At 47.7% G+C, this 23,493-nt stretch overlaps 1 protein-coding gene across 6 annotated transcripts; it reads left to right on the forward strand.

Annotated features, from left to right (window-relative positions):
* The first annotated feature begins 429 nt into the window (after positions 1 to 429).
* Positions 430 to 20,168, forward strand: ZNF250 (zinc finger protein 250). Of its 6 annotated transcripts, none has more exons than XM_030303612.1 (6): positions 430 to 484; positions 7,333 to 7,428; positions 7,663 to 7,804; positions 8,009 to 8,122; positions 8,590 to 8,652; positions 17,959 to 20,168. In XM_030303612.1, the coding sequence occupies exons 2-6, from the start codon at positions 7,387 to 7,389 to the stop codon at positions 19,281 to 19,283; spliced, it is 1,686 nt and encodes a 561-aa protein (XP_030159472.1). In that variant the 5' UTR covers positions 430 to 484; positions 7,333 to 7,386; the 3' UTR covers positions 19,284 to 20,168. The 6 variants fall into 6 exon arrangements, with proteins under 6 accessions (XP_030159472.1, XP_030159475.1, XP_030159474.1 ...); XM_030303615.1 differs by having other exon boundaries at positions 7,678 to 7,804; XM_030303614.1 differs by lacking the exon at positions 430 to 484 and adding an exon at positions 607 to 1,168.
* Positions 20,169 to 23,493: the final 3,325 nt, after the last annotated feature.

A 23,493-nucleotide genomic window follows, 5' to 3' on the forward strand; every position in this document is an offset into this window, starting at 1 on the left:
CCGCTAGGTCCTCGGCGGGTCCCAGGGCACAGAAACGAGGAGGCACGTTCAGAGGGGGTGGCACCCGGCTAGGAGCGGAAAAGGAACCCGCCTGGACACAAGCCTGAAACCCGACTCTACAGGCACTAGGTGGCCCGTGGGTCCGATGCTCGGAAGCTTCACTAGAACTTTCCACAGGACCGCCGGAAGTGCGGTAAATGCGAGGCCGGAGCGCGGTGTGGCCTCTCTAGGCGCGCGGGAGATCTCGCCTCTCGGTGGCTCCGCAGAAAGCGGCCTCGCTGTCAGTCAGGAAAATGGCGCCGGCGGGGAAGGCGGGGACGACTGGGAGGTGTCCGCTCCAGGAGTGGTGACCGGGGGCGTGGGCGGGGACTGAGGAGGCGGGGCCCCCAGGGATTGGCGGATGCGCAGACCAGGCGGGGCGTCCCCTTTGTCTGAGTGCGTTGCGGGCGTCCGTCCCTTCGCGCGTGAGGCTGCGGCGTGGAAGGTGAGTTGGAGGTGCGCGTGGGCACTGGCGCCCGGGCGCTTCTGCCAGCACGCGCGCTGGAGCCGGGTCGTCCTCACGGACAGGGCACTTCCCCGCGGGCACGCTCCGCTTCCGCCCCTCCTGCCGGGTTCCTCCTGCGGGCGCGCGGTGGGCTCCTTCCCCTCCTCGGACCCCACTCTGAGCCCCCTCTCCCCCAGCGTTTTGCCGCATCCCAGTCCTCTCTCCGCTCCTCACACCCGGGCTTCTCCCGACCTCCGCCCCTCGGCCCCTGCCACGCCCCAGAACCCTCTCCCCTTACCCTTGACACACACCAGGCAGCCTGCGACCCAGTCTCCGGGCCCTCAGCCCTCCGGCCCTGCCACGCCCGGAATCCCCCCCCCCCTCAGGCCCTGAGACACCTCACCGCCCCCCTCCGACCCTCCCGGGCCCCCTCCCCCGCGGACGGCGAGCGCTGGCAGGAGGTGGAGGTTTGCGGCGGGGCCGCGGCGAAGAGAACGGCGGCGCGATTGCCCCGGGAAGGGTGGTCAGCGACCCGCGAGTCCCCGGCTCGCTCAAGGTCTCCCCAAAATACAGAACCAGAGGCTGAGAAGCCCATCCGGACCCCGCGGCGGCAGGAGCGCCTGTGCCGTTCGCAGGAAGCCGTTTCTCCGCATCCGAACGGCGTTGGCATCTCGTTGGTTCAAAGTACTTTCCTAATTTTACATCCTTTCTCCATGTTTCTATCCGTGCTCTTCTCCTTACTACCTTGTAAGAGCCCCTTTTTAGTGAACGAGACCAACCTTTTCTAACATGGTTTGCAAATATTTCCCTAGTTTATTATTTGCTTTTTAAGATTTCAGTAGAAAATAACATGCATTTTTTAAAATGTTAACGTGCGAGAAAAATAGAAAAACTGGAAATCGTCGTTGGGAACAGCCTGCCAGTGTGCGCAGAGGCAGCACTGGCTGGTTTCCTTTGTACCCTTTCTGGATTTTGCGTGCGCTGTTTTCTGTTATTCACCTAAGAGGGAAGCTCGGGGGGCAGAGGGGTGGCCATGCTCTATCGGTCGATACTTGTTAGATTTTTCACTTGCAAACTGTCTTCGTGGCGGTGCGTTCCGTCGGTTTTGTACGCCCGGTGTGTGCAGGGTGGACTCGGAGGCGGAGTGAGGGGGAGGTTGGGGCCTTAAGACCGCCCGCCCCGCATTGTTGTCACATGGATGTTTTAATTTCCGTTCCCCGATGACTGGTGAGGTTGAAACTGTTCGTGTGCCTTTGTATTTCCTTTTTTGTTTTCCTTTGTATTTCCTTTGTGATCTGCCAGCTCATACTCTTTTCCGTATATGTTGAAAACACTCTTCACAAACTGACATTTGACTCCAGTTATGGTGCTTTGTTCTGGTTTGGGGTTTTTTGAAGAGATTTCAAGTTTTTAATCGTAACATATTTACTCCGAAGGCTTTTGAGCTTTGCTATGTCTTAAAAGGCTTTCCCCACGCCAAGATTATTTTTAAAATAGACTCTTGTTTTTCTCTGGTACTTGTGCAATGCTGGATCCATCTGGAATTTATTTTGGTGTGGGGTGAGTTGGGAATCCAGCTTCATTTTTTTCCTTCTGTGCTATTTCTAACACTACCTACTGAATAATTCATCTTTCCATTGATTTGGAAAACCAACTTTGTCATGCATTAAATTCTTACATGTCTTTGGGCCCATTCTGGAATTTGGTGGCTTTGATGTGCATAAGGTATTAATTTTCATGCAGCAAATGTGGGAGTCTCTGCCCAGCAGGTTTCTGCTTTTGCTATTTTGCTTAGAACAGCCCTTCCCACCTAAAATAATACAAATGTATCTATACTTGTATTCAAGTCCTTAAAATGTGATCTAAAATTTCAACTCTTACTCATTAGTTAGCCTAGTGGATTTATTAGACTGAGATGATCTAATTTTTTCTGGCCAAATTTTTTTGTTTGTTTGTTTAAATCTCTTTGCCTCCCTCTACTTTCTGGGAGATTTGTTGAATTTTATGTAAAGGCTTAATTTTGCTTTTCCTAAAGCATTTAAAAAATTTTGTCTTCGCACCATTTATTGAATCATCTTTCCTGAGCAATTTGAATTGTCTCATCTGTTCTTCATTTGTTTATACAGACTTGGCCCTGCTCTGCCCCGTTCGGTAGCCACTGCTTTTCCTCCAGGCCCACCGGTTCTAGGCACCTTGGTTTTGTGGATACGGTGGGCAGAATTAACATCACATTTCTAAAGTTCATTTTAAGCTTGTTCCTTGTTGCCATTTATGAACAGAATTTTCCCCCCTATACGTTTTCTGACTAGGTGTTGCCGGTGTATAAGAAAGCTGTTGGTTTGGATGCTTGATCATTCACTATGGAAGATTGCAGGGTTGTGCTTTGTGTTCGCAAATGGCTTGGAGCTGCCCTTTGTGAAGATGCTTCCACCGTGGAGGTGGGGCAGGGCTTTCCACCAGGAAAGCCTGTGGGTGAGGATGGTGAGGACTGAGGGAAGAAGATCCCGGGAGCCTCTCACCCCAGACCACGCACGTCTGGTATGCCCATGCTAGCCTGTCACTGTGTGCGAGCTCTTTGGACAGACATGCGTGTTCTTTTACATCAGATCTATCAGGGATTCCAACAAGGGTGATAAGTTCCTAAAGTAGCTTACAAAACAAAACAATAATAGTAAACTTTAAACTCTAAGCTCTTTGCATCTCTGCAGCCCCTTCTTTAGTTCCTGTCCATGTAGCTGGCTGCTCAGTCATCGTGAGAGCTAGATTCTGTTTGGCTGAGTGTCTCACTGCAGTGTGGCTTCTGTCCCATTAAGCATCCAGGGCTGCTGAGAACATGGATCTGTTCTGGTTTTGTTTGGGTTATTCCCTGAGGAGATTTCCAAAAATGGAATTCCTGCATCTGAAGAATGACTGTGATTGGTGGATGGACGGTGCTTTTTGTGCTTGCCTCTTTGTGGGGGTAGCATGGCCTTGCTCACAGTCTGTTAGGGGACTCAGTGGTGGTGATTCTGGCTTGGGGGGTCATCCAAACAGGACTTGTCGTGCCCACCTGTTCTCTCTTCTTGTCTAAACTGTGTTTTTCTCACAGAGCATCTCACAGGGCATCAGAATCATGGAGGTCAGGGTTGGGGAGAGGGCGGCTTGTTAAAAGCCAGTTTGGGTACCCTGGATGACTCTGTTTTCCTGCCTGACAGTTGGTGGTTTTGAGATGTACAGTGTTTTGTACGTCTTTGCTTGAAGTCACAGGCTTGTTCAAAATTAGTATCACTTCTTGTGTTTATTTTGTTCTTTTTTTTTTTTTTTTTTTTTTTTTTTTTTAATCAGAATACAGTCGGGGCGCCTGGGTAGCTCAGTCGGCTGAGCATCCAACTTTGGCTCAGGTCGTGATCTCGCGGCCCGTGAGTTTGAGCCCCACGTTGGGCTCTGTGCTGACAGGTTGGAGCCTGCTTCAGATTCTGTGTCTCCCTCTGTCTTTCCCCTCCTCTGCTGATGCGCTCTCTCTCTGTCAGAAATAAATAAACATTAAAAAAATTTTTTTAAAAACAAAAGAATACAGTCATCTTGGTTCCTCGGGCTTCCAGAGCAAATTACTGTAGACTGGGTAGCCTATAAAACAACAGACATTTCTCAAAGTTCTGGAGGCTGGAAGTCCAAATTAGGGTGCCAGCATGGTCAGGGGAAGGCCCCCTTCAGGTTGCAGACTTCTTGCTGTGACCTCACGTGGTGGAAAGAGTGAGAAAGCTCTGTGGGAGTCTCTTCTTACAAGGGCACTAATCCCATCATGAGGACTCCAGACTCATGACCTAAGCACTTCCCAAAGGCCTCACCTCCTAACACCATCCTACTGGGCATTAGGATTTCACCATATGAATGTTGAAAGGACACAAATCTTCAGATCGTAGTAAAAATACTGTGTGATAGTATAACACATACTATGTGATATGCTTTTTTTTTTTTTTTAACTTGGTAATGTGTGAAGGTCATCTAGGTAGAGATCCTTTGTTTCTGTGCTTTTCTAGGACTCCCCCCGCCAGGTAGGAATCTTTTCCTTTGCCCTCTCCACCCACCTCTGTTTCTCACTCGTGTTGACAGCCTGGTTGTTTGGAGTTAGTCTAATCGAATGAGATAACACTTGGTCCAGCGGCATCTGACTCTGCGCCCAGTGGTTCTGAGCACTGTCTCCTCTTGAGGCCCACAGAGGAGGGATGTGATCTTCCTGTTTTACGGGTGAGGACAAAGCACACACATACCCTTCATGGCCCTGGAGTCATTGTTTCTGAAAGAGGAACATTTTGGACATGCTCTCTGTGTCCCATGGTGTCATTTCCCTGTCGTCTATCTAGCACAACCTAAATCTTTCTCTTAGTGGGTCTGTGACCTGTGTGTGGAAGGACTGTGGGTTGGCAGTCACACCATCCTCATCCATTCCAGCGGAGTTCCCACTGTCTAATGGCATGTCTGGTTCATCTACATAACTGTTAGGTGGCTTTTCTGAGACAGGGTGTAGAGTATGGTCTCATCGATTTTTTAATTTCATTCACTTACTCAGCAAACATTGGCCTGATGGCTGCTTTGCTGAGACAGGAAGGGAGAAGGAGGACTGGGCAAGGCAGAGGCCCTCAAGAGAAGGGGTCAGGAAGGGCCTCAATGAGAAGGTGATGTGGCCAAGCACCAGCTAAAGGGAGGGAGCCTCCCTGGCAGAGGGGAGGTTCAAGCAGGGTTCTGAGCAGCCTCATAGCCATAGAGGGGCCAGGAAGTTAGTTGAAGCCAAGGACAGTCGCTATTCCCATGGAAGGCAGATGCATGACCCTGCTGTAACAGGGCCAGGTTCTGGGTGCACTAGGAGAGTGGATTTGGAGTAGACTGTGAAAGAATGAGGAGGAAAGGTAGTTTCAGGATCAGGTCTTGGGTAGAGGTGCCCAGACCAAGCTGGGGGCAGAAATAGGAGCCTAGTGTTAGATGTTAAGTATCTGAGATGCCAAAGAACATCTCCATGAAGATGTTGAGTTGGAGGGAAGGGGATTGCCAGTTCAACTGCACCAAAAAGGAGACCCTAGGCTCCACTGAACATTCAGGCTCATAGGATAACCGTGGCCAGTGCCAGATATGTGCAGGATGTGGGGCAGGAAGAAGCACGGGCAGGAGCAGGAGTTGGTCTGGCTTAAGGCCTTATGGCCACATGTGCCACATGCCTCCTGTGTCATCTGTACCCACTGGGAAGGCCCTGAATGAGGTTCCTATTGGTGTTTATCGTTGGATCCTGGCCTAGTTGCAGTGGGGCCATAGTGCCAATGACTACTTCTGCCAGGTTCCCATAGGACCAGAGCTGTATTATACATGAAGGTCAAATTCTCAAACAGGTGAGGATGGCTGGAGGCCTTGGCTGAGGGAGCAATGTCCAGGAGACTTGGTAGAGACCAACTTGCAGGAGCACAAGAGACCAGTGTCATCCTGTCAACAGGGGGCAAGGATCTGACCACATGGAAGTCATGGGAGACCCTGACCAGGGCCACTTTCTGGTGGGGTGGGGGTACGGAGACCTCTCATGGAGAGGTATCTGGACGAGACCATGGGGAAGATGACTGACAATGAGAGATGGCAAGTCTGTGAGCTGGTCGAGTGGATGTGGGTGTTGGATACACTGCCAAGAGGGCAGGAGGTGGAGTGGGTGGTGGAAATGGCTTCCTCATCTTTGTTCTGAGATCTGGTGAGGCAGGCCCACCCTGCCTCACACCCATCTTTTTCAAATTTTATTCTTAATCTATTATCCACCATCTATCATTCATGTGAATTCAAGGTAGTTTTACTCCTTTAAAAGGCACCTGTTGGAATCCTAATTAGAGTTGCACTGACACAAGCACACACAGATTTGGGGGGAATGGACATTCTTGGTGAATAAGTCTACCATTGTGTTCGGCAGAGGCAGCTGCAGTTGGGAGTTCAGGATTTGTATTCCCGAAAGTTGTCCATGCAAGCTTACACATACATCTGATATTCTACAAAGAAATCAAACAAACAGATGAAGCACCCTGTTTGTTGAGGTACCTGCTGAGCTGCATGCATGAGAAGGTTGATCACCATCTTGTACCATTTTTCCTAGAGTGATCTGCCCACTTGGCTTCTGTGTCCCTGTTATAGACACCCTTTGGCACTCCAAAAGATGTGAACCCCATTCCCCCATTAGGAGAGCCTTTGGTCCCCCTTTTTTTCCCCCGTATTTTGAGTATGATAGACATCTCAGCTTAATTTAGCCTGATAAGCCCCCAGAACCCGCTCACCCCCAGGCCTCCACATCAGGTGTTCAGACCAAATCCCTGGGTGACTCTGTACTTAGTCCTCCAGAATCAACCATTTGTCCTGCCTCCGTTCCCAGTCCCTGGTGGAGCCACCACCAGGCTGATGACCCCAGCCTCAGTGGAGCATCAGGGCAACTGGGGCACAACCACATGAGACTGAGGCGTCAGTGGGGCCACAGGAGTTACGGTCAAGCCAAGCATGCCGGACCTGGGGTGAGGCCCCCACAGGAGTGTGGACCTTGAGGAAAGCCTGTCTTCACTGGGAGATTGTCTGTGGAGGCAGCCTGGCCTGGCACCCACACCAGACCTGATGAACATTTCACACCTATGTGAATGCTCTGGCATGGGCCCTTGTGCCTAGACTGTGGGCCTGAGCAGGTGCCTCAGAGTCCTTGCTAGCTCCCTAGCTGATCATAAAGACCCCAGGTCTGGAGAGCAAAACCTTGTGGCTGGGCCCATGGGAAGAGTTCACAGTGGGGGCTGGACTCCCTCAGAACTCAGGGTCTGTGGGGGCAAGGGTGGGCCCCTCATGTGCTCCCTCCTCTTCCTCAGCCCCACAGGCTCCTCTGACTTCCACCTTCCTTGGAAACCTCAAGGGATCACGCGATGGCAGCAGCCAGGCTCCTACCACCACCAGCAGGACCCCAAGTGAGCTGCCTCCAAGGCCTTTGTTGCACCCCTGGATTTCCTCACAACCCTCCCATGCCCAGGGTTCTGGGTGACAGCCTGAGTGTCACTGTATCTCCTGAACAGTGTGGCCCCTTCCTGATGCCACCCATCTGCTCGCATGTGTTTCCCCTCCCCCCTGACCCAGGGCATCTCCACTCCCCCCACCCACATTGCTCCATCTCAGACATGGAGACTCAATCCAACCTTCAGCAGCCCCTGTCATTCCAGGCCAAGGTGACCTTTGAGGATGTGGCTGTGCTCCTCTCCCAGGAGGAGTGGGACCGCCTGGGCCCTGCTCAGCGGGGCCTCTACCGACACGTGATGATGGAGACTTATGGCAACGTGGTGTCACTGGGTATGGCCCCTCAGCAGGCGTCTTCTGTGTCTCTGTGCTTGGCCAAGGGCAGGGACCTGGGGTGGGGGGTTTGGGGTTGCCTCCAGGTGTTACAGCTCTAGAGGGACGTCACACCTGTCTGTCTCATGCCTACAGGTCACTCAGGTGGGGTAGGGGTGTTCACAGATGTTGTGCTGACAAAAGGCCTTCCTTCCCCATGAGCAGGACTTCCAGGATCAAAGCCCAACGTGATCTGTCAGCTGGAGCGAGGAGAAGAGCCATGGGTCCTGGATGGGCAAGGGGCTGAGGAGACTGGGGGCTTGGGCATTGGCCATTCAGGTGAGTGAAGGGAGCTGGCCCTCCTTCAGTTGGACTGATCAGCTCCTGGCAGCTGTGCACACTGACAGGTGACAGACAGCAAGAGTAGCTTCCACCTGGGGCCTCTTCTGCCCGAGGAGCCTGTGGTCTTAACTCTGTGAATTGCACTTACCTGCTGTAACAGCCAGTGGAGGAAGTTCCTGCTCTTTTTTTTTTTTTTTTTTTTAACGTTTGTTTATTTTTGAGAGAGAGAGAAATAGAGTGCAAGCAGGGTACGGACAGAGAGAGAGGGAGACACAGAATCCTAAGTAGGCTCCAGGCTCTGAGCTATCAGCACAGAGCCCACCACGGGGCTCGAACTCACAAGCTGTGAGATCATGACCTGAGCTGAAGTCGATCACTTAACCCAGTGAGCCACCCAGCTGCCCCAGGAGTTCGTACTTTTAAAAACTGTTTTGTTCTCTCTTAACTCTCTTTTCTTTTTGCAGATAACTCCAAACGTGACCACATGGCAGCTTGTAGGCAGCAAGACAGTTCACCCTGTCCATGGGGTAGGTGTATGTCTTATCTTTTTAACCCAGTACAATCCCTGAAGGTGTTAATGCTGATGGTTCACGAGAATGTAAAGAAATTCCTGGGGTTCTCTGATGCAGAATGTATGCTCTTGTTATACAATACGTACACTCTATACAAAATCATGGAGAGGGGTTTTTTAAATTAAAAATTTGTTTCAGTGGAATTTTTTTTTCCTTTGTTTTGTCCACTGTAAAACATTCTTCCTAGTCTGTACTTGAAACAACAGCTGAAGCTGTATTGTTCTGAAAGTGAGGGCTCTGCTCTTGCAAGTTTGGTCATGTGTTGCTTTTATGCCATGGATGATTGAATAACCTTTTGTACAATTATTTATTAAAGTCATTTTGCTCATCTCGTTACTTTGGCATCAGGAAAGACACTACCTATTTAGGAAGCTTCAAACAATAGAAGAAATACATTTCAATGGAAATGGGTAATTATTTCTTTGGCTTGCTAACTTTATGAAGATGAGGCTTCTTAAGTAAAAAAAAAACAAAAACAAAAAAAAACAAAACTAAACCATGTGTTCTCCAGTTTAAAAAACATATAGTATAACTTTTAAAAAATGAGATGTGTAAAAATTTTATTGGCCATAAACCCAGATTTTTTAAATGAAGAACTTATTGGTATTGCCATTTTTCAAAACAGTGTATACACTTAATAATTGCTCTGAAGAGAATTTAAAAAATGCAGAAATATCAAATAAGAAAAGTGGGCACAAAACTTGAACAAGTTCTGATAGAGGAGGAAATCAAAGGGCTAATAAATGTGAGAACATGCTCAGCCTCATTATTTATCAGTGACATGGAAATTAAAACTGCTGTGATATACCATGTTTGACCTTCAGTATCAAAAAAAAAATAGATCTGACATTATCAAGTTTGGTTGAGAATATAAAGCAGCTAATGATGATGTAAACGTGCACATTCACTTTGGAAACCAGTGTGCCATTATCAAATGAAGTTGAAAATATGGATCCCTATGGCAGATGTTCCACTCTTAAGTGTACAGTAAGGACGTTTGTGTGTAAACCCCAAGAAACACGTACAAGAATCTTCAAAGAAGCATGTTTCAAGATAGAAAAATCTGGAAACGACCCAGGTGTTCATCAGCAGTAGACTAGACAGATAAATAAGCTATGGTGTTGTAATAGAACAGAATGTACTGTTGATTAACTGTTGTAGAACAATATAACGAATCAGGAACACAGTGTTGAGAGGAAATTAAGTTGCAGAACACCAGGTAACACAAAATTCTAGAAATCTCAGAAATATGCCTAATTAAGTTATTGGTTAGAGATCCAACCTTTAATATAAAACTATTAAAAAACCCAGCAGCAACAAGGGCTTCTACTTCCAGCCAAAATGGAGTAAACAGAGATGGTAGTTACCCTCTCACTTGAAACAACTGAAAAACTGGACAATGTATATGAAACCTCGGCTCTCAAGATGTTGGACATCATTCTCTCAGTGGAAGTCAGTCAGTGAAGGAAAGTAATTCCCAAAAGACAGGAAACAAAGGGATGATCCCTACAATTGTCCCAGCTCACCACTTGGAGAAGATCCCAGTGTAAGGAGGGGAACCCTGGCAGAGCCCAGTGGTGTCCCAGACTTGAGGACATTATTGCCAGGAATCCAGAGATGCCAGGGAGACCAGAAGTCCCACAGGGGAGTCTGTTTGACAAAGAATTCTGGAGATCTGCAGGAAGACTTCTTGAGTATTAGCAAGGAAATCCAAAGCCAGGAAAGAGCTGCCTCTTTAGAAGGAGTAGTAGCTGTGGTAACCAGGATTTAAGATGGTCCTCATAATAGAACGAATGTTTGTGCCCCTCCCCCATTCATATGTTGAAGCCCTGACCCCCGGTGTGAATGTATTGGTGATGGAGGCTTTATGGAAGTAATTAAGTGACCTCATAAGGGTAGGACCTTGATTTGCTATGATTAGTGTTCTTAGAAGAGGAAGAGAGACCGGAGCTCTCTTTCTCAGCACAGGACCTGCCCTGCCTGCATAATCCCCAAGATTGTGAATGTGGATTTTATTCTCGTGATTATGTTACGTTAAGCTTTTGCCTTTAAGGAATGGAGAACTCTTTAAATCGGGGTCTGGGGGGTCTGGGGGTTGGAGACCGAAGCCAGATTCAAAGAATGGGAAGAAGGATTTGATGCACCATTGCTGCCTTGAAGGTGGAGGGGGCCACATGGCAAGGAATGCAGGTAGCAATCAGGAGGTGAGGGTGGCAAAGGAAACAGTCCTCTTAGTCCTGTAGCTACAAGGGGCTAAATTTTGACAACAGTAAGAATGAACTTTGAAGTGCATTTACTCCCTGAGCCTCCACATGAGTATTCAGACTAACACTTTATTTCTCAGCCTTGTGATACACTGAGCAGAGAACCCATATGGAATTCTAGCCTGCAGAGCTATAGGCTAGTAAATACAGTGCCCAATGCTCACATAAGGCTGGGAATGCTATCTGTTCCCAACAGCAAGAGTGGGAAACTTGTAACTCACAGGGAATCCTTAATTAGAGAACTAGGGTGTGTGTGTGTGTGTGTGTGTGTGTGTGTGTGTGTGTGTGTGTGGGGGGGGGTGGGGGGAGGGCTGGTGAAAGAGCCCTAAGCACTATTCTGTTCTGGTCTAACAAAGTTCAAAGGCAAGAACCATACATGCTACTTCCAAGTAACTTAACCAAGAATACTTAAGTTCGAGACAATTTCTAGAAATAAAAAATATCCAACATGAAGCAAGGTAAGATCCATAATATCTGGCATTAATAAAAAATTATCAAGCATTCAAAGAAGTAAGAAAACAACCATAATTAGAAGAAAAAACAGTCCTGTTAAACGGACCAGAAGTGACATCAGTGATAGAATTGGAAGACCAGGAGGAGTGCCTGGGTGGCTCAGTCTGTTAGGCATCTGACTTAGACTCAGGTCATGATCCCATGGTCAGTGAGTTCGAGCCCCGCTTTGGGCTGTGTGCTAACAGCTCAGAGCCTGGAGCCTACTTTGGTTTCTATATCTTTCTCTCTCTCTCTCTCTCTCTCTCTCTCTCTCTCTCTCTCTCTCTCTTTCTCTTTCTCTCTGCCCCTCCCCTGCTCACGTGCTGTCTTCTCAAAAATAAATATTAAAAAAATAAAAAGATTTGGAAGACCAGGACATGAAAACAAAATAAATTTATTCTGTATGTTCAAGGACTAGAGGGAATATTCAGCATGTTAAGTAGAGTCTTGGAAGATACATGAAAGGCCAGTTCTGATCTCTAGAGATGAAAACAATGCATGAGATGAAGAGTTTACTGGGTAAAATTAGTGACAGGTTAGATATTGTATAAGAAAGGATTAGTAAAACAAAAATCCTAGAAACTACTGAAAAGGAAAAAGAAGGAAAAAAAGACCACAGGACATTAGTGAGCTGTGGGACAATCTGAAATTGCCTAATATATCTAGCTGAAGCCAATAAAGCAGAGGTGGGAGCATCAGAAAAAATATTCTAGGAAATGATGGTTGAAAACTTTCCAAATGTGATGAAAACCATAAACTCACAGATCTAAGAAACTCCAATGAACCCCTTACATAATAAACTTGAATAAAATCACTAAGCTATATCATAATCAAAAGAAGTGTTAAAGCTAAGAAGCTGGGGGCGCCTGGGTGGCTCAGTCGGTTGGGCGTCCGACTTCGGCTCAGGTCATGATCTCGCGGTCCGTGAGTTCGAGCCCCGCATCGGGCTCTGTGCTGACAGCTCAGAGCCTGGAGCCTGTTTCAGATTCTGTGTCTCCCTCTCTCTCTGACCTTCCCCCATTCATGCTCTGTCTCTCTCTGTCTCAAAAATGAATAAACGTTAAAAAAAAAAAAAATTTAAAAAGCTAAGAAGCCAACAAAGGAGATAAGATAGAATGAGAAGTAACTTAATTTTTTTAAAGGGAGAAAGAAGAGAGAACAAAGAACAGATGGTTAGTGGCTGCCCTAGGGTTCACAATATACATCTCCAAACATTCAAAGAATACAAACACCATTTCATATGTGTTAGAAGACTGTTGGGGTAGCATACTTGTTTATTGGTCCGTTCAGGCTGCCATAACCAAGCCATGCCATGGGTTGAGTGACTTAAACATGAAAAATTTCATTCTCACAGTTCCCTAGGCTGGAGGTCCAAGACAGGAGTGAGTTGGGGCACCCGGGGGGCTCAGTCGGTTAAGCGTCCGACTTCGGCTCAGGTCATGATCTCGTGGTCCGTGAGTTCGAGCCCCGTATCGGGCTCTGTGCTGGCTGCTCAGAGCCTGGAGCCTGTTTCAGATTCTGTGTCTCCCTCTCTCTCTGACCCTCCCCCGTTCATGCTCTGTCTCTCTCTGTCTCCAAAATAAATAAACACTAAAAAAATTAAAAAAAAAAAAAAAAGTGAGAATTTGGTGAGGGCTCTATTCCTGGCTTGCAGTATGGCCGCTTTCTGTGTGTTCACATGGCCTCTGTGTGCCTGTGGGGGGAAAGTGAGTAAGCTCACTGAGGTCTTTTCTTAGAGGGCAGTGATGCCATCATGGGGGCCCCACCCTTGTGACCTCATCTAACTCTCAATTACCTCCCAAAGTCCCCACCACCAAATACCATCACATTGGGGGGTAGGGCTTCAACATGTGAATTTGCGGGGAGAGACACAAACATTTGCTCCATTACAACTATTTTTTTCAGGTTTATTTAAGTAATCTCAACACTCAACGTGGTGCTTGAAGTCATGACCCCAAGAGTAAGAGTCCCATGCTCTTCCAACTGAGCCAGCCAGGTGCTCTAGTGTGTAATCATTTTTGCTTTGGACAATTCTCTTAGAGTGATTTAGAAAACCGTTTTACATAGTCTTTTATATTTACCTTCATTTTAACCATTTCCAAAAGCCTTCATTTCTTGTATAAATCCAGCTTTGTCGGGTATATTTCTGCAGCCTGAAGAATTCCCTGTAACATTAGTTTGGATTTGATTGTTGGATGTTCTCTCCATTGGTGTTTGTAAATTGACTTGTTTTTTCTTTTTCTGCCCTTCAAGGGTGTCTGTCCATTGTTTTCAGACTTGTTTCTGATGAGGAGTCTACTGTAATTCTTACATTTGTTCCTCTGTGTTGTATGTGTTTTTCCTCTACCTCTAAGATGTTCTCTTTGGTTTTTGGCAGTTTGAATATGATGTATCTAGTCAGGATTTTTTCTTTTTCTTTTTTTTTTAATGTTATTTTTGAGGGAGACAGAGACAGAGCATGAGCGGGAGAGGGGCAGAAAGAGAGGGAGACACAGAATCCAAAGCAGGCTCCAGGCTCTGAGCTGTCAGTACAAAGCCTGATGTGGGGCTCAAACTTACGGACCTGTGAGATCATGACCTGAGGCGAAGTCATATGCTCAACTGACTGAGCCACCCAGGCGCCCCTCTAGTTGGTATTTTAAAAACATGTTTGTAGGGCGCCTGGGTGGCAGACTTGATTGAGCATTCCACTCTTGATTGCGGCTCAGGTCATGATCCCAGGGCTTGGGAATTGAGCCCCATGGCAGCATGGAGCCTGCTTAAGATTTTCTTTCTCTCTCTTCTCCTCCCCCTACCTGTCTCCCCCACTTGCACTTGCGCCCTCTCTCTCTCTCTCTCTCTCTCTCATATTAAAAACAAAACAAAATGTGTGACACTAATATCTTGAATCTGTGTTATGATGTCTTCCGTTATTTTTAGGAAAATCTCAGCCATTATCTTTTCAGATATTTTTACTTCCCTGTTCTCTTTCTCTTCTGCAATTCCAACTACATGCAGGTTAGGCCATTTGATATTGATCCATGTCAATTTTATTTTTATGTTTCATACATTTTTGTCTTTGTGTTTCTTTTTGGGTAATTTCTGTTGACTTACTTTCAAGCCCACTGGTCTTTTCCTCATCTGGGTTGAGTCTGCAATGAGCCTCTCAGAGGCGTTCATATGTTGCTATATTTTCTACATCTAGCATTTCCAGTCCTTTCTTACAGAATCTATCTGCTGAGGTTCCCCATCTGATCATTCACATTGTTCAACGTATGGGTCATCTCTAATTCTGGTTCTGTTGGTCACTTAGTCTCTTGATTCTGTGTGTGTACACACAAGCAGTCTTTTTCCTTTCTCTTGGGTGTCTTATTAATATTTTATTGAATGTCAGCTATCATTAATTAAGACAGGAGATATAGAAGTAAATAGTATATCTGTCTGGGAACATAGCCCCTCCTACTAGGTGGTTAGTGTGAAAGCCTGAGTCAGGAGTTTGGCTGGGTTCTGTTCCCATAGTTGCCCTCAGTATACCACTGGATTCCCGTTCTTCTGGCGTTTCCTTGTGCATAGGGTGGGGACTTTCAGTCTTCCAGATGTGCCTGCAAGAGAGGGTTTTCCTCTGTGCTCTGGCCACCAGCACCCCCCACCCCCAGCAGAAGTCTTCTGTTGCTTGTTACTCAGTGCTTGCTGGCCTTTTCGATAGGAGCAGGAGGAGATGACCGCGTGCTCCACTGTTCTGATCATCCTCAATTTTAGGCAGGTGTTGTATTCTTGGGTCACAGCCCTTCCCCTAGTTGAAGCAGACTTCTCAATGTCTGGGCTCATGATCATTTTCCTGCCCCTCCCTCAGGAGTAAAGGGTAGTTTTCCCTTCCCAGCCATTGGGATGTTTGTGCCCTAGAATGAGAAGTTTGCTTTCCTTTGCCCAGTGACTTGGCAGCTTTCATTCTGTCGAGGAGAAGGGTTCAGGTGGGTGCTTGTGCTCTCCTCTTGCAGTCCTGAGCCACCAAAGGAGGCTTCCTCTGGATCTAGCCCCTAGGGGGAAGACCATGGACATGAGCCCCTGTGTCGAGGTGAAGAACTCTGAGTATCTGTGTCCAGAATGCTGCTGAATCTGGGGTGGGTGTGGAGAGCAGGTTAATCTAGCCTGGAGTGGGACCCCAGCCTCTACAAGGCCCCTCACACTTGGGAATCTCCCAACTTCCCACTCCTGCCTCTTCTCAGATGACCCTCTGCTGAGGGTTTGCTTCAGTCTGGCTGCTACCAACTTCTACAAGAAGTATTAACATTTGGTATGTCTTTGTCCCTCCAAGGTAACCATTCCTTGTCTGTCAAAAGGCAACATAAATTAAAACAAGTGTATTTTATTTATTTAATTTCTTATAGTCCTAATTTTTTTTGTAAGTTTATTTTTGAGAGAGAGAGAGACCGCATGAGCAGGGGAGAGGCAGAGGAAGAGGGAGACAGAATCTTAAGCAGACTCCATGCCCAGCACAGAGCCTGACATGGGACTTGATCTCATGATCATGAAATAGTGACCTGAGCCAAAATCAAGAGTTTGACGCTTAACCAGTTGAGCCACCCAGGCACCCCAAGCATATTTAATTTATGGGCTACCTTGGCCCAAATCTTTTTCTAAACATCATTCAGAAGTCGTTTTAGAAGGTCCCTTGGCTTGGGGTACCAGGTGACCCACTATATAGCATATGTCTTCCCAGACCAAGTTAGGAACTTACTAAAAAGTGAAGCTTATATCTCAGTAATGCTGTTACCAGCAAGGTGGGGGGCTTATTGGACTTGAAAATATCCTTATTACAGATAGGACACAATTGGAAAATCATTGCTGGTCCACATCATTTCTGGTAAAGAACCCCGGAATGAAGCATACTTGCCACCAGATTCAGGTAGGGAAGGACTTACACAGGCCCCTGTCTTGGAAACTACTACCTCTGTAGGTCTTTGAACCTGAAGGAACATTGCAAAATATGGTTCCCTAAGCTGAGAATACCCAGTTCTTACCCGCATGAACCAGTGAAAAAGTTATTCCACCTCCCCTGGAGAGAAGGGAGAGCCAAGAAGCAGTTCATATGCACACTTGGATGCCATCCTAGCTCAGGATCTCCGGGTACAGCTAGGTTGGCATTTGTAAATTTCCCCTCAAGGCTGCCCCCCCCCCCCCCGCCCAGAGGGATTCTTACTCTGAAATTCCATTCAAGTGCAGCAGTCTTTAACGCTGTTCCTGGCAGAGGTCTTTGGGAAGCTGGGGTGGCAGCATGGTGTGAGGAGCTGGCCTCCTAAACTGCAGGGTTGAAATTGGATTGGGCACTTGAGAGTCCACAAGGAGGCCTGGCTGCTCTCATGCAGAGTCAGCTCTTGCTTATGGGCCTGACACCCTGTTGAGCATCCTTGATGAAGATCACTCCATGAGCGCAGCCCATCCTCCCACAGCATCCCTGTACACCCCTGAGAAGTTTTGGTCTTTGAGTGGCATCTTGTCATCTCAACGGTTTGGTTTCCAAGATTTAAGAAACCTGTTCTTAGGGGCACCTGGCTGGCTTAGTCGGTAGAGCATGTAGTCCTTGGTCTTGGGTAGTGAGTTGAAGCCCCACATTGGGCGTAGAGCTTTCTTAAAAAAAAAGCGGGGTGCCTGGGTGGCTCAGTCAGTTAAGTGTCCAACTTCAGCTCAGGTCATGATCTCATGCTTTGTGGGTTTGAGCCCCACATCGGGCTCTGTGCTGAACGCCTGCTCGGAGCCTGGAGCCTGCTTTGGATTCTATGTCTCCTTCTCTGCCCCTCCCCTGCTCATGCCCTGTCTCTCAAAAATAAATATATGTTAAAAAACTTTTTAAAAAAAGTTATCAGCACATCCTGTAGATCCCCCAACCTGGTACTAAAAACCTCTACCCTAGTCTTCTCTGCAATGCTCACTGCTGCCCTACAGGACTCCTCTCCAGCCTAGACATGGCAAGACTCCCATTGTGTCTCGGTTTCATCTTGCCCCCCAGTGCCTTCTCCACAAAGAAGAGGTCACAGTCCCCCATGTATAAGTCTTCTGGTCCTGTGTCTGTTGGACATGCACACAAGAGTTCACACATCTACCAGCCTGACACTAGGCTTCTCTGTTCCTGTGTTGCTGTCAGCCCCACAAAGCTCCTTGCGGTCATGGGTGGGGTCCTACATGTATTCCTACCACAAGGACTCCAAGGAAGGCGGGACTCAGGTGGTAATGGGCTGTAGCCCTGCTGCTGTGTGACACGTGCACTTCACGCGGTGGGGGGCGGGGGATGACTCAAGACTACAGGTCACACCTGTCCCTTAAACTGCCCTGTGAGCCTGGGCACATTTCTAATTATTGGACACAGTTGTGATTTTTCTGCACTGCAGAAAATGTGTAGCCATGTGCGTTCAGGGACCGCACCCCTGATGGCCACCTGTTGTCAGCTAAACACCTTCAGGTTGCACTTTGCTGTTTTGAGTGGGTTGACATTTGAGTTAATATTTTTACTTTGGTTTTGTTGTTTCAGAATATGAAAACAAGGGAGAGAACCAAAATAGGGACGTGAGTCGGAAGCCATTTATTTCAGAGGAAATATCGGTGATCCTGGGGAAAGCACCCAAAGGATGGATTGATCAAAAAAGTTATGAACCTGAGCAGAGTTTCTGTGTGAGTCCAAGCCCTGTTGGCCCACCTGAAGTTCAGGTCTTGAGCCAGAGTGTGCCTCTCTCTCAGAATCAGGCTGTTCCTAGTGGGGAGAGACCCTACAAGTGCACCGAGTGTGGGAAATGCTTTGGTCGGAGCTCCCATCTCCTCCAGCATCAGAGAACACACACTGGAGAGAAGCCCTATGTGTGTGGTGTGTGTGGGAAGGCCTTCAGCCAGAGCTCTGTCCTCAGTAAACATAGGAGAATCCACACCGGCGAGAAGCCCTACGAGTGTAACGAATGTGGAAAGGCCTTTCGAGTGAGCTCAGATCTTGCTCAGCATCACAAGATACACACGGGAGAGAAGCCACATGAGTGTCTTGAGTGTCGGAAGTCATTCACTCAGCTCTCGCATCTTATTCAGCACCAGCGGATCCACACGGGAGAAAGACCCTACGTGTGCCCACTGTGTGGGAAGGCGTTCAACCACAGCACCGTCCTGCGCAGCCACCAGCGGGTGCACACGGGGGAGAAGCCACACGAGTGCGCACAGTGCGGCCGTGCCTTCAGTGTGAAGAGGACGCTCCTCCAGCACCAGCGGGTGCACACCGGGGAAAAGCCCTACACCTGCAGTGAGTGCGGCCGGGCCTTCAGCGACCGCTCCGTCCTCATCCAGCACCACAACGTGCACACTGGGGAGAAGCCCTACGAGTGCGGCGAGTGTGGGAAGGCCTTCAGCCACCGCTCCACACTGATGAACCACGAGCGCATCCACACAGAGGAGAAGCCCTACGGGTGCTATGCGTGCGGGAAGGCCTTTGTGCAGCACTCTCACCTGACCCAGCACCAGCGGGTGCACACCGGGGAGAAGCCCTACGTGTGCGGCGAGTGTGGACACGCCTTCAGCGCCCGCAGGTCTCTGGTCCAGCATGAGAGGATCCACACAGGCGAGAGGCCCTTCCGCTGTGCACAGTGTGGCAAGGCCTTCAGCCTAAAAGCAACACTGATCGTGCACCTGCGGACCCACACTGGGGAGCGGCCCTACGAGTGCAGCCGCTGCGGCAAGGCCTTCAGCCAGTACTCCGTGCTCATCCAGCACCAGAGGATCCACACGGGCGAGAGGCCCTATGAGTGCGGGGAGTGCGGGCGCGCCTTCAACCAGCACGGTCACCTGATCCAGCACCAGAAGGTGCACAGGAAGCTGTGACCTCCTCTGCCACTAGGAGAACTCCCCTCCCCCGCCCCCCCAGCCCAGGAGAAGGTTCTGGTAGCTCCGTGGGATGCCATTGTTTGGTCATTTAGTGTCACAAGTAACTCCAAAGAGAAGCACTGAGCATGTTCCTATGGAAGAATGACAGAGCATGCCTGTTTTGTTTTTCTCCACATCTTGAAGTTATATTGAAGAGTAAATGACACAACTATGGTAAATTTTGGTAAAGACACCCATAATTCTTTAACATTAGAAAGTTTATTGGAAGAAACTGAAGGAATTGAAGACATAAGGATTACTATCACAATGAAACTTTCTTACATTCTAAATAAAGATTTTGCTTAGAATATTACATGCCTTTCCTAAAAACAGTAACTATTCTAATTATTCCCTCTAAAATTAGAATTGGATTATGTGCAGTATTCTGTGAAAACACTAAAGTGTGTGGATAAAATGATATAAAAAAAGATTGTCATCAAGTATCATAATGTAATATGGCTAGAAATGCTAAGTGTGTGGAACCACTTGTTTTGTATGAAAAAAAGAAAAAGTCTAAATATTAGTGAGAAAACACTTCATCTGGTGTTTGAACTTTATTCAAGATGAGAAGGGATGTCCTAACTTTTTAGTGAAAATTCAACTCAAAAATGGATGTTTGCCTCAAAACCCACCCTTATGACTTACAGACCTTACGCTCTGGAACTCATAGGATGTCTTGGGTCTCTGGACCCCATGTGGGTAGGAAGGGAGCTTTGCCCTCAGAGCCCAGACCTTATAGCTGCTACACCAGCTGGGTGCCTCTTTACACATTGTGGTGTTTCCCAAAAAAGTTTTACTGAAAAGACCGTTCTTTGATACATATTTTTTATGATCTAAAATTTTCATTCCTGTGTTTGAGGTTTTTATTTTTTTACATGCCAAGAAGACTCTGGTATACATTATCATATACTAAAATGAATCTAGTTTATTCATAATTTTTAAGTTCTCTCTCTCTCTCTCTCAAGCTTCTCAGGAGAAATGAAGGACTAGAGTTGATCCTCGAGGGCACGGCAACACACTGACACTGATAAAAGCTCCTTTTCCCCTCGCTGTGATACTGCTGAGACGATAACATCACAGGTGAAACTCTGGAAGTTGAAGTAGCTGGTGTTACCTCAGCAAGGAGATAGGCTCCTTCTGAAAGGGACTGATGTCACTAACATGTACTGCAGAGCAGTTGGGATCACTAAGGCGTATGTTAGGAGATGAGCTCACTGAGGTGTCCCTTCACTGGAGTGGAGATCACATGGGTGTTTCTTCAGAGATGGCTGAAACCCCCAAGGAGAGACTGTAGTGGAGTCTGAGGTCATGGGGCAATTCAGAGGAGCTGATCACTGGGTGGTTACTTCAGAGGAGAGAGCAATAGTGTCACTTCAGGGAAGCTGAAGTCCCTCAGATGTTACTGCAGACAGTAGCTGAAATCACTAAGATGAAACTCCAGATCAATAGAGTTCACAGAAGCATTACTTAAGAGAGGAGCTGAGACCAGTGAGGTGCTAGCTCATAAATTCCCACAGAGGGAAGCTTCCGCCCCGTGCTGGTTGAGTTCCTAGCTGGCATCTGACTCAGTGGCTGCCCCTCAGAGCCCACCACTACCCGGGGTACAATTCCTAATCATGTGGAAGAGTTAGAATAAGAAATAGGCATATTCCAGTCAAGATGAGAACAGGAGTTCAGTTAAATACAATGTAGAGAAATACTGTTTGGGAAGATGCTGTGTATCACAGGACAACATAAATTATTACACAGTACAGATCGTTCTGGATCACTAAATCCAAATAATCTAGGGTTTTCAGGGGGACCAAAATGTATAGTTGGCTTTTTTACCTTCTTAAGTGAACTTAATATTCTGCCTTTGCTTGCTATCAGCCGCCATTGACCCACTGGTGAGTATAAGGCTCAAGTGTCTGCAGCTGGGAGGTGGCTTCAGTGCCCTTCTCCCTGGGGAGGATGCCTGGGCCATGCATTTTTGCCACTCACCTCTCCAAGGACCAGGAGGTAGTATATAACCTGCCAGAACATATGGTCAGTCTCCCTTTTTTGGAAGTGGTATCAGGCACCAGAATGACTTTGGGGTCCTTTCACCCTGTTAATCGCCATTCCCTCCCACCTCTGGTTAACAGTATTCCACACTTACTTTGGATTTTTTTTACTTTTATTTAGAAGTTTTTCCATTTTATGCATTTAAATTTTTATCTTATTTCTCCTTACTGCTACCAAGAATTTAACAGTTCTCAAGTTTTCTGTTACTTAGAAAACACCTGGAACTTTATTTCTGTGTACTGTGTATAATCAGACATATTTTCCAATAAAAAAAGAAATGACTAGAACACCTACTTGTGGGTGAAGGAAGATCAGTAATTTTGGCATAAGGATCAACTACAAATCAGTGGGCAGAGGGCATGAGCCAGCTGTTCCCAACAAGGGGAAATACAATGGGGAAAGCTTGAAAAAGGCTAAAGCACACCAATTTCAAACAAAACCATGTCCCCTCTTCCTGATCAATTAGGAAAGATTATCCTGTAATACAGAGCTATGAAGGTATATTGAGATGGGTGTGTTCATGCATTGATGACAACCTGGTCAAGTGTGGGGGCATAATTGCATGATCCATCACTTCTCTGCAGGAAGTTGACTGCACACCAGGACCCAGCTTGGCTGAGGCCGGGCAGTCCAGAGGTGGCCCTAAGGGAGGCAGGAGCACTCCTGGAGGACATGCTGGAGAAGCTCAGGCCACTCTGTGTAGAGGGGCTAGTAAAGGCCCAAGAGGATCTTTCCCAGGAGTTGGGCTTGCCCAGAGGAAAAATCACCAGTTGGTGGGGACAGCATTACTCTGGCCCATCTGGGTGAGTTTGGGGAACACTTGGTTTCATGCATAAAAGTTCCTGAGCTAAGAAATGCACGTGAAGTACAGGGGTCCCCAAGACTGCCCACCCCTCTGACACCAATAACAAATTTGGGGATTCACAAGATCACCCTCAAGTTCAATAATTTGCTACAAGGACTCCTAGAACTCACCTTGAAACCTGATATACACATGGTCACAGTGTATTACAAGTGACAGACACACGTTAAATTCAGACAAGGGATTGCACAGGGATAGAATCCAGGAAAAATACCAAATGTTGAGCTTCTGCAAAGTCATGGGCAGTATTACTTTCCTGGCACTGATGTGTGACAATGTGCATGGGGTATTGCCAAAAAGGGAGGCTCACCTGAACCTTAGCATTGAGAGTTTTTACTGGGGCTTGGTGACACTGACACACATGACCACCTGCACGACTGACCTTGATCTCCAGCCTCCCCACAGATTTAGTAGATGCCACATGGCCAAAAGCGCCTACCATAAACCATAATGTTACCATAGACTGGCTCTGAGTAAACAAAAACACTCCGGGAGGACACTCCAGCCACCCAGAATCCTAGGGCAAAGGCTACCCCTCTCCTGGTGTCAAGTTAATCCTTTCTGCACAAGTGGGTCTTATCCTGGGCCCACTTCTATCTGTTCTGTGACCTGGATCCAATCACATCCCTTCCTTAGCCTTGGCTTCTGACATGTAGATGAGAATATCACCATCCACATCACAGGGCTACCTTGAAAATTAAATGAAATCTACAGGAAGACCAGCCTAGCACTCAGTTCTGTCTAGTCTGTGTTGGAAGTTAGTACAACTCTGAACAGGTGCAGCTATCATGGGAGGCAGGGGACCACAGAGAGCAACAGGCTAGGGGAGCTGCTCACCCACCACAAAGAGACAGAAATGCTCCCAACCCTAAGTGATCATGGAGAAGCTCAGCCCACATTCACGCAATGCATGCAGGAAACAAGCTGAGGCAGGGTAGGGCACAGCTGGTACCGAGCGAGGACTCATTTCCCTCCTCAGCATGAAAGGCCACACAGCCACCTCCAGCAGGGACTCATGGACAGCCTAGAGGTCACTAAACTCAGGGGGCACCTGCAGACTGGTCCAGCCCTTGAGGAAGGGTGGGAGGGCCCAGATCCAGCTCTCAGTGGCCCTCTGGCTCGGATCTGATGCCCTGCCTGGGTCCTTCTGCCTTAGGGGTATGTACAGGGCCACCCACAAAGGTGTGGGCATGGGTACCACACATGCACACTGTGAGCATAACCTTACCCAGACTTACCATGACCTCTGGGTTAGGTGCTATT

The sequence above is a fragment of the Lynx canadensis genome, chromosome F2 (assembly GCF_007474595.2).
Source record: "Lynx canadensis isolate LIC74 chromosome F2, mLynCan4.pri.v2, whole genome shotgun sequence".
Lineage (NCBI taxonomy): Eukaryota > Metazoa > Chordata > Mammalia > Carnivora > Felidae > Lynx > Lynx canadensis.

Excerpts from the sequence above, each read along its gene's own strand:
- ZNF250 (XM_030303612.1), top strand. The coding sequence starts at position 7,387 with ATGGCAGCAGCCAGGCTCCTACCACCACCAGCAGGACCCCAA. Across the intron at positions 7,805-8,008 it reads TGGCAACGTGGTGTCACTGG|GACTTCCAGGATCAAAGCCC; the intron begins GTATGGCCCCTC and ends CCCCATGAGCAG. Across the intron at positions 8,123-8,589 it reads CTTGGGCATTGGCCATTCAG|ATAACTCCAAACGTGACCAC; the intron begins GTGAGTGAAGGG and ends TTCTTTTTGCAG.